This window comes from Pezoporus occidentalis, unplaced genomic scaffold, assembly GCF_034315485.1.
Source record: "Pezoporus occidentalis ecotype Australia unplaced genomic scaffold, CSIRO_AGI_Poc_V1 ctg84, whole genome shotgun sequence".
In the NCBI taxonomy this organism is placed as follows: Eukaryota; Metazoa; Chordata; class Aves; order Psittaciformes; family Psittacidae; genus Pezoporus; species Pezoporus occidentalis.
Window position 1 is genome coordinate 231,936 of NW_026916203.1, and position 10,844 is coordinate 242,779.

At 41.6% G+C, this 10,844-nt stretch overlaps 1 protein-coding gene across 1 annotated transcript; it reads right to left on the reverse strand.

The window, feature by feature from the left end:
- Positions 1–3,885: 3,885 nt before the first annotated feature.
- SRP19 (signal recognition particle 19) lies at positions 3,886–8,812 on the reverse strand. The gene is made up of 5 exons (XM_062604204.1): positions 8,663–8,812; positions 7,370–7,445; positions 6,253–6,324; positions 5,440–5,551; positions 3,886–4,364 (listed from the first exon to the last, which is right to left on the reverse strand). The coding sequence occupies exons 1-5, from the start codon at positions 8,704–8,706 to the stop codon at positions 4,231–4,233; spliced, it is 438 nt and encodes a 145-aa protein (XP_062460188.1). The 5' UTR covers positions 8,707–8,812; the 3' UTR covers positions 3,886–4,230.
- Between the last annotated feature and the right edge of the window lie 2,032 nt (positions 8,813–10,844).

Consider the following 10,844-nt stretch of genomic DNA (forward strand, 5'->3'; position numbering starts at 1 on the left):
CTAAAACAGGCTTCTTATCCTAGAGAGGCAGTCAATGCCCCAAGCGTGTCAGTTGGACAATGCCCTTAACAACATGCTTTGACTTTTGGTCAGCCCTGAAGCAGTCAGGCAATTGGACTAGATGATCATTGTAGATCCCTTCCAAATGAAATAGTCCACTCTTCCAACAAAGCCACCTCTGCAGCTAGAAACAGCAGGAAACAAGGGAGCCACACCATCTTTTATGCTTTCAAGTATATGAACACCAGATGTATATGCTGCTCCAAAAGGGAGTTTTGGCTAGAAGGCTCTAACTTGTAAGCACACACAAGGAACAAGATGCACACCAGGCAAGCTTTTTAAGAACAGCCATTTTCTGCAGAGCTGGTCTGTGAGAAATTTACTTTATGGCTGAATGTAGAGAACTACATACGTCTGTACATTATTGTCCCTTCCATGTTAAAACACATTTCAATATATTTGAAATCAGAACTGAATAATGATTACTGTGCTTCTGTTACAGCAGCTATATGCCCTGACACATCTGACAACAGTTCTGAAACTTCCGTTTTACTAATTCCTTCGTTAATTGCCTGTACCTTCAGATCTGCTTAATGGGCAATGTCCCCATACAATGCTGACACAGAAACTGATGAGGATTGTTACAAACATTCTTAGCTCACACGTCCATTTCAAATGTGAAATCTTTGCCTAGGTATCCACAAAACAGTATAGGAAAACAACAAGTATATATTTTTAAACAGCTAGTCAATTCTGTAAGGACACTAGATCAATATCCACATTACTCGTGCCTTTGATAGAGAGTAATCCCAATCAGCGATGCACGTCTTTGTTAATACTGCCATCTACAGGAAACTACAGACACTGCTCCCTTAGTAACTAGGAAAGTTACTAAACTGCTTAAGATTCTCAGAGAACTGTAAAAGCAAGACAGGTGACATAAAAAGATGTCCATTATCACCCTGTTTTCCCTCAAAATGATTTTTTTATTGATAGCATTGAGACTGATAGCTGCAGTATTTCTGTATTTTTACAGCAGCCTCATCTCCACTCAGAGTCCTGCAATGTTCTCTATCTTCCCTGTTCCCACGAAGTGAAGCAAAGAAGGGGAGATGGGAAGGGTGCTTAGGAAGGGGGAAGACCGTCAGAAGAACCTTACTGTCTTGACCCACTTTTCTTAAAGGAAAAAACGAACTCAGTTTAAGGAACTCAGTTTATTAAAAAACAGGAAATACAGAAATAGAAGCTTAACCTTGGCAGGAAACGAGGAGTTGCATTTAACTTCATGATGCCTCATTTAAGAGCAAACACTGCTCACATACTGTACTTACACTAAAACTACAGAGAACTCATTCAGAGATGGGGGATTAAGCAAGCAGGTGTTGCGGGAACCAGATTTCAGCCCTCTAAGGGCAGTAATCATCTGATTGCCCAGCACTGCACAATTTGCTCTTAAAAAAAAAAAATAAAATCAGCTTTAACCAAAATACCTGAAGAGCTTTGTTTATTTGATTAAATCACAGTTTCATAGATTTGAGCTCAATATTACTCTTTCCAGAGATCTTTCTCAGTCTTCTTTGTAATACCCTTACACTTTAAAACAGCTTTACTATTTTGATTTCCTTGGGAAATTTTGGTAAGCAATGCCACCAAGATTCTTTCTCAACATTCATAACATAGCACAGACGAGTTCGCAAGATATTTAATTTCTGAACAGTGTAAACAGATATCCTATGGGATTTAACCTCCACATTTTTCATCTGTCCATAGTCTCAAGCTCTGATTTAGAGTACTTAATTATTTGATTTAGAATACTTCATTTAGACTACTGATTTAGATGGCATAACATGACCAGGACTCGGCTAGAGACATCCCCCTCCACTTAACTGAGTTACCTAATACCACTTAACTTTCACAGAGCTCACATTGTATAAAGTTTCAGGAAAGTTACTCAGCACTCTGTTTTCTGCTAACACCCCCCATGGCCCCCCTTCAGATAGCATCTCTCCCTGCTGTTCCTACTCTGTGGCATTCCATCAACTCACAGAAATACCACTTAACTAACTTCTCAAAGTTTAGGTGCGTTTTCAAGCTCAGATAGTCCAAACGCAGAATGCATGAACTGTTACATCGCCAGACGAAAACCTGAAGACATTTATATACAACCATAGTCAATTACAGCCTTAGAAAACAGAACTTCTCCTAAAACATTCCATTTTAGAAACCCTACATACTGCTTCTATCTCACTAGTACAGGGCTTGGACTCAGGAACTTGCCATGGCAGCTTCTGGATTTAGTAGAGGAGGACAGGCTGCCCAGGGAGGTTGTGGAGTCTCCTTCCCTGGAGACATTCAAAACCCACCTGGACACATTCCTGTGTAACATTATCTAGGTGTTCCTGCTCCGGCAGGGGCATTGGACTAGATGATCTTTCGAGGCCCCTTCCAATCTCTAGCATACTGTGATACTGTGATACTGTGTGACTGCAGTCCCCCTTGAGTGAACAATGCAATGCAAGAACCAGACTCACAAAGTATTACATGCAGGAAATAAAATTGACTTTGAACTAGTCACAAATCAGGGGCTCTATGCAGCCGCACTATGCCTACCTACTGGCATCAGCTTCAAGGGGCTTCACCATCCATTTGAAAAAGTTGCAGTTGAGTGCAACAAGAAATGTACGAACATAAGAAAACTCAAACTACAACGACAAGTAACTTGGGATATCATCAAGAACTTCACCAAGTTTCATTACTTTAGAATCATCATTAAATATTTGAATGCATTTTGAATGCTGTTCCTCTTTAAAGTGAGAAAAAGGTGATGCCATGGTGCAGCATACCTGATAAGACAAGCGAGAGAAGTCTTGAAAGAGAATGTTGGCACATGAAAAATTCATCAAAAATAACCTGTAACTTGCTTCCAATAGTCATCTGTGAAAGCATTCAAGTGACTTTTGTTTTCACACAGTAAGTATTAGAAAACTCATGCAGAATTTTTTGTTTGAAATTCAAAACAGATACTGCTGCTTCTTTTTCAGTCTCCTTATATTGAATTCTCTCTCATTTAACTTGCACAGTACATGTCTTAATCAGTCTGAAGGAACCTTGCTACTTGACAGCTATTGTGACTAACTCACCTTCTTCAAGTAACTTTACGTCCCTGTGTGGGATATAAAAAAAAAAAAGAAAATAAAATTTTAAGTTACCAAATACTGCAAGCCTCAGATATCTGAAATAGGATGGAAAAGTAAAGCCGCATTTCCTAAGTGCTCGAACTACCCCAAATGGGATAATATAGTGTCCCATATTATATAAGACACAAAAGGGAGCTCTCCCCCCTGCCCTCCCCAATTATCTTAAAACTTTACAATATTATCCTTACAATATATACCTCTGACTTCTTTACAAAAGGCTGTGCAGTAAAAAGTAACACTTTTGGAAGAAGTATTCTATAAAATTAATTTTTGTAAAAATTAACGTCACCTTTATTAATATACTTGACAGCTGTGAAAGAGGGACCGTTTTAAATTGATAATTTTAGATTGGATATTAGGAGAAATTTCTTTGCCAAAAGGGTTGTCAAGCACTGGAACAAGCTGCTCAGGGAAGTGGTGGAGTCACCATTCCTGCAGGTATCTATTTGTAAATGTGGCACTTTGGGACATGGTTTAGTTGTGAACTTGGCTGTTCTGGGTTAACAGTTGGACTCAATGATCTTAAGGGTCTTTTTCCAATCTAAATGATTCTGTGATTCCGTAATTATTATCACGGGAAGTTTATAGAGGCATAACATCATTGATTTACATTTTTCTCTTAGTGACAAAGACTCTCCATAATTAAGAAAATCACTAGCATAGATAAATTGCTTACTAAGGCAACCAGTTTTCAGGTATCTAGTCTGCATAAGAGTACTTATTCATGTATTTATCAAAAGCTGCATATTTCCTCTGTAAAGAGTAATTCTCCCTCCCACCCTGTTTCTTTATGTTCTTCCACTTTTAAAAGCGAGTGCTAGCTTCAGACTTGCAGGCTGTGTGTCAAGACAGGTTTATTTTTACATAGATGAGAGGCAGCTACATACATTCCAGTTCCCAGAAAAGTTCTGTTACACTTCACCTGTTTATTTCTTGCTTTCATCCATCACTTGGAAGCTGCAGCAAGTAATATGTCCATCCATCTTTCTCGTAAATGCAACTATGTGATGTAACAATTACTCCAAATGTGAGCTCATTTCTTCTTCTTCCCTTTACCTTTCTTGCCTCCCTCTCCTTGCTGAAGACTTTGATCACTACCTCCCATCTTTTGGGTTCTTGATTTCAGTTTGGGAATAGTTTCTGCAGCATACAGCATCACTGATTTACCTAAAAATATAGGGGGAGATCAATGCATACCTACTACATTAAAAACATTTGCATAGTTTTCAAAGTTAGACACTTCAGCCCCTATACAGATTTCTGTTAAAAGTAGATCTAAAGCCTAGGATTTGTGCTTCCTTCCCCCTGTGCAGCTACAAGTTTACAGAAAATTCTCAAACTTCCCCCTCCGCCTTTTTTTTTTTTAATTTTGAAGTACAGAACTGATCAATGTCATAGTAGACTAGAACAGGCAGATAACCTGACAATTGCCAAAGTATCTACATCCTTCCTGTTACTTTTCTGCCTCCTTAATGGGCCTAAAATACCTGGGACAGAATGACCAGGCAAAGCTACAAGCGTTTTTTAGTAAGGCACTGCCTTCTTCCAGCAGGAATAGGGGTTTAAGTTGTCTCCTTCTAACCAACAGCACTTCAATGCTACTCTAGACTCAATACTATTCTTGTCCTTTCCTTAAGATACATACTTCTTCATATATATATATATATATACACACACGTATATATATTTGCTTTGCTTTTACACACCAACTAGTTTTCAGGAAAAATGCAAAACATTACATTACTTGTCATTCAAGATGAACTATTCCTGTTATTTAAAGGGAGCTGCTCCATTGTTAATTTATGAAATGGCCAGCAGAAAACTCAGCTGAACTCAGTATTGTACTTCATCAATTTGGCATCCATACTGATGCCTGTAACCCAAGAAAAAGACTCAATTTAGCCATTTTAATACCAAATCCTTTAACTGCCAACAAAGCAGTAAGCAAACAAAGCAATCATGTAACACTCCCCACAATCTCCTCCAATGCAACTGCTTGAAGAAATACCAGGATCAAAGACAGCAGCACTTTAAAAATCCCACTCAATGCTCACACACCAACTGCATCTGATTGACTTACATAAGCAAAAGGTTTGATTTGGTTGACTTAGGCAGAGAGATTTAATGTAAAGCTGTAAAATGTGAAAGAGTAAAACTAATTCAGCAAGTTGGTAACATAAAATAAACAAAGTCCTTCTGTTTTATTAACAGATAAAGTGCCTAACCCAGGTACTCTACTCACGTGTTGGAAACTGAGGTAAACATGGATTACCATCATCTTGTTTGAGCTGGATTCGTACTCTACCTCGGTACTGCACATCTCTGTTCCACTCTCTGGGATACATCTTATTTTTCTGTCATACAAAAGGAAACACTTATTACAAAAGTACTGTAATAACTGAGCTAAGTCATAGCAGCCTGGAATACTAACAGATGTAAAACATAACAGTAGCTCACCCAACAGTGTCACCAACTACTCAGCCACTGCAATAGCATCCAAAGCTATAGCACAGTGTTTTCAAAAGCACTTCTGCAACTAGTACTGGTACTGAACAATTTAGCAAGTAATCTGCTACAGGGACTGCTCCACCTCCCCACCAGTATGGACTGCAGTGACACAGGTTTTCTTTACCCTCTCCACAGCTACACACCCTTCCAGATACTTAGAGACAGATGTCTGATGCCCACTGCTTGGAGATACTCATAGGCTTTATTTTTGTCAAAATGTTACAGGTTTCTTATTGATACGAGCTATTTCATAGGCAGGGTGCACTAATCTGAATATATTACAGTTCTAAAAAACAAACTGATTTTGGTTTTGGGTACCAGTCGTTCTCTTAGATGAGGACCTCAACTTTTGGAAAAATTCAACAGTGTTTTAAATTAGTGATTACTTCAGAAAATTAATTGCAAAAGGTTACCTCTCTAGCAATCCAGACTCATTCCCTAATAAAAAAGCAACCAGCTTCATATATTTAAAGAACAAGCAGGTACTGCACTAAAAAATGAACATTCTCCGGCTAAGATGTAACTAGTCTTCTTTTTCCTGTATTACCTCTAACAGCACGTTGAATCCGACTGCTGCGCATACATCCTGGATTTCTGTAGATGTGGGATTTTCAACAGCCTGTTGAAACAATGTTTTACAGTTACATATTTTTCCGTGATGAACTACTTACACAGCAATAGTTAACAGCTTCCACCCTATCCTCTGTAACTACAAAAAGGAGATAAGTAAAGAGAAAGTACTTCACACACTGACAAATCTACTTTAGAAGTCACCTGTGAGTGCTTGTATGGCCCAAAAAAAAAAAAACAAACAAAAAAACCCAAACCAAAAAAGAGATAAGACATCAGAAGAGTGGGAAACAGATGAGGATTAATTAGTACAGGGGAAGTAAAAGAATTGCTGAGGAGAAGTAACTGAAATAACATTAATTATATTTAAAAAAACCCACCAAAACACCGAAACAACCAAAAGCCATGAATTGGCAACAGCAAATTTGCAGCAACGACTGAAGGGAGAAAACACAGAAACTTTCTAGGCACAAAGCAGTGGATTTCTCCCACAGACAGATCTTTAACTGGCAACTTGCATGCTCAAGAAAGGTTTAAGTATTATCAGAAAAAACACACAAACCTAAAAGAAAAGCCCTCTATATTCCCAGAAATACTTGTTAAAAACATCACAAAGGAGATTTTCAATAACTATTTCAGGAGAGACTAAATGCAGTAACAACTACTACATGGTGCATATGTGCCACATGCAGTGTAAATTCTACCTTCAACACCAGCAATGGGGACAGGGCACAGACTATAGGCACGTACAGTCAGTCACGTAAACACAGTCATTAGGTATCTCTTCTTTTCTTATTTTGCTTTCAAATATGACAAACTACTTATGTAGGAGGTCGAGTGCATTAAGTTTGTCAGTACTTCACCTGTTTGCCAAAGGTGCTGCTTGCATGAAATTGACACTTAAACCCAGCGCTCTTCTACCAAATTCACATGCTGACTAGGTTACCTTCAACTATGCTGTAATTTCCAGTTATCAAGCTACTTATCATGGGGAACAGGAAAGAGCAATACCTTTGAGATCTACTTCCCAACTCTTTAACCACTGCTATACAGCAAGACAAAACATTGTATTTCCCTGCCACCCACAAACTTACTTTGTCTATAGGTATCCTTCTTCCTTCTGCTATCGTCTTCTTGTTATTCAGATATGCTGGATAAATGCAGATGAATCTAAAAAGAGAAAGTGGAGTTTAAGTAATATCAACTCTCAACTACTTAACTATTTATTCAATATTTAACTAGTAAAACAAAAAATAAACCTCATGACTATGATGCCTAGAACACACAGTGGCTTAGAACAACCATTCATTTTCCCTAAACCAATTAGTAAGATGTTGTAAAACCCCATTTCCAGTTATCCAGGACATTCCATGACCATTTGGCTGCAGTGTTCACTGCATGACAATACTTTGTGGCATATATCTATTTCAAGTAAATAGATATTTGAGTAAAATTATTTTGGTGCCATCTGCTTTGAGTAAAAAAAGAAAAAAAAAGAAAAAAAAAAAGAAGGCTGAAAGAGAATTCTCTGACCCATTTCTTACAATTTACCTTTTTTTTAAATTTCCTTCCTTCCTATTCATACACAGAAGAACCCAAATTTGGGTAAGTTATAAAGCCCCTGAAAAACTTTAAGGTATTTCAGTAGATTTAAAACTGTCAAGCACATACAGCGCACAAGAGAGACAGAATCTCAACTATACTTATTATGAGACAATAAAAACAAAACTAGCTGAGGCCTACAAGTGAAGGATAAGAAAAAGGAATGCCTACATTTGAATGAGGAACTATGATAGCATAAGTAGATAGGGAAGCAGAAATTAAGCAAATAGAGAAAACAATCTGGAGCATGCTAATATTCAGTTACTTGGAGACTGACAAGTCCCATTAATCCCAACTCCCTCCGATGAAACATTTCTCCCTGGCTCTAAAATTAGCCTTAGTCATTGCAACTCATATTACTCTTCTCATCCAGTTCTCTTTACGAGTCAACCAGTGCTTCCATGCAAGTGGCAGAGTTCTGCAGGGGAAATCACAGAATTACAGTCTGGTCTGGGTTGGAATTGACTTTAAAGCTCATCCAGATCCAAACCCCTGCCACAGGCAGTAACACCTCCCATCAGAGCAGGCTGCTCCAAGCCCCATCCAACCTGATCCTGAACACTGCCAGGGATGGGGCAGCCATGGATTCTCTGGGCAACCTGTGCCAGCGCCTCAGTCTCTTCACGTTCCACCTCAAACGCCCAAACTAATTACTGACGCCCACAAATACAACAGGAGTCGCAGCCCCCACAGCTGCATCCATCCCCCCCCGCCCCCACAACTGCACCCCACCCCAAGAAAGAGGGAGACTATTCCAGGCAGCAGCCGGGCGCGAGCCGTGTTACCTCTCCTTATCAGCCCGAAACGAGGCGGTGGCGGGCGCAGCCATCACAAAGACAGCACCCACACCATAACCACCGGCCACCCGCGCTGGTCACACTCCCACTTCCCTTTTATCAGGAAGTCCCGCCCCCTCTCCCAGTCCTGCAATCCCATTGGCTGATGGTGCTGTCTATAACCGCCCATCACCCTGTCAGGAGGTGGAACGTGTACGTCTTGTGGGTTGAGCGCGCCGCTGCCGCGCACGCGCTGAAGTGGATGACGCGGTGGGCGGGGAAAGCTCTGGGGGGGCGGGGGTTGCTGCCCGTTCAGGCGGCAAAGGCCGCCCGGCGGAGTAGGGTTGCCCTAACAGGCCTCAGTGCAACAACACCGTGGGTGGAATGCGAGATCTCGGCTCCCTGGAATAGTCCTTGTGGGATTACAATAGCAACCTTGGCTCTGCGGCAGGAATGCTGCCTAAACTGCAGCCTCAGGCTGCCGTACTTGAGGGCGGGGCTTAAAGTACAGGGCAGCTCACGCACAGCAGCAAAGCGGGGCACCTGCAGCCGGGCAGATGCTTACGAGCCAAGGTTACCCTTCAGAATGAGTAAAAATCAGGTAGATGACTGGCTTCAATTAACACTTTATCAGTGGTCCTAAGAGGACCTGAGATAATAAGTTCAGAGGCACTGTCTGGTCGAGCTTTCCACTGTTCTACTTTTTCATAGGTTGGTCAGCATCCAGCTGAGTTTCTGCTCCCCAGATCCGTGGTAGCTCTTCTACTATCACCTTTGGGTTCTGCCTTATTCTGTTGTAGCCCAGATTTCTGTTTGCAGTCTATGTTTGCAAAGAGACTGGTATGGCAGCAGAACAGACACATGGCTTGTGGAAGAGTGCATGTGTGTATGTGTGCGTGCTGGGTGTTTGCTTTAGCACCAGCACACTTTGCCAGAAGACACAGGCTGTAGCGTACGAACCTGGAGAACAAATTCCCATGCAGCTGTGCCTGCAGGACCACATCAGCAAGCTGCAAGAGTGCTGTGTCCTTTCTCTGACTCCTGAAGGCCAAGGTTGGTTTGGACCATCTGGTCAAGTGGAAGGTGTCCCTGCCCATGGTGGCTGGGGAGGTGGAACTGGATGAACTGGTGGAACTGGGCCCTTCTGCCCAAACCATTCTATGATTTAGAAAACTGAGACTGACTAGTGTCTCTCATTAATCATAGCCAACTGGATGATCACACTGCATGCTAGAGAGTGCTGTGCAAGTTCGGTGCATATACAGTGCTTAGCAGAAAACGGCAGAGGCCTGGCAGCACAGCCAGCTGTGCCTCTTCATGTATGTGTGCAGTCTGACAAAGGGAGTATCAGCAGTTCTGATACATACCCTGAATGTACTATGGGCACTAATATAAGCCCAAGATGGAGGCAATCAGTAGCGCATAGTCTGGTTGGAGCCAGTAACTAGGGGAGTACCCCAGAGGTCAATGCTGGGTCTGATGCTGTTGAATATCTTCATTAATGATCTGGATGATGGGCAGAGTGCACCCTCAGCAAGGCTGCAGAGGACACCAAACTGGAAGGAGTGGCTGATACCCCAGAGAAAGGGTTGTGCTGCCATCCAGAGGGACCTGGACAGGCTGGAGAAAGGGGCTCAGAGGAACCTCCTGCAGTTCAACAAGGGGAAACATAAATTCCTGCTGCTGGCGGAGGGGACTAGTGCAGGACAGACATGGACATATACCATGTCCAGCCGAGGGCCACCAAGATGATGAAAGGACTGGAGCATGTCTTCTAGGAGGCAAGGCTGAGAGACCTGGGACTGTTCAACCTGGAGAAGAGAAGGCTCAGAAGGATCTCATCAATGTATATAAATACATGAAGGGAAGGTGCAAGATGATGTAGCCAGGCACAGTCTGAAACAAGGAGGTGGAGGTTCCCTGAGAAAACCAGGAGATGCTTATTCTCTGTAATGTCAATCACCCTGTAATGTCAGTCACCCTGAGTAGTGGCACAGATTGCTGAGGGAGGTCATGAGGTCTGACTCCCTGGAGATAATCCAAAAACTGTCTGGGAATAGTTCTGGGCACCCAGCTTTAGGTGATCTGCTTGAGCAGGGGGTTGGACCAGATGAGCTCCAGAGATCCCTGCCATCTACGACCATTCAGTCAGTCTGAAAAATGCTAAGAAGTATTTACCACAGCTTCATAT

Excerpts from the sequence above, each read along its gene's own strand:
- SRP19 (XM_062604204.1), bottom strand. The coding sequence starts at position 8,706 with ATGGCTGCGCCCGCCACCGCCTCGTTTCGGGCTGATAAGGAGAG. Across the intron at positions 6,325-7,369 it reads GAAGGATACCTATAGACAAA|GCTGTTGAAAATCCCACATC; the intron begins GTAAGTTTGTGG and ends TTGTTTCAACAG. Across the intron at positions 4,365-5,439 it reads TTTACCTCAGTTTCCAACAC|GTAAATCAGTGATGCTGTAT; the intron begins GTGAGTAGAGTA and ends CTATATTTTTAG.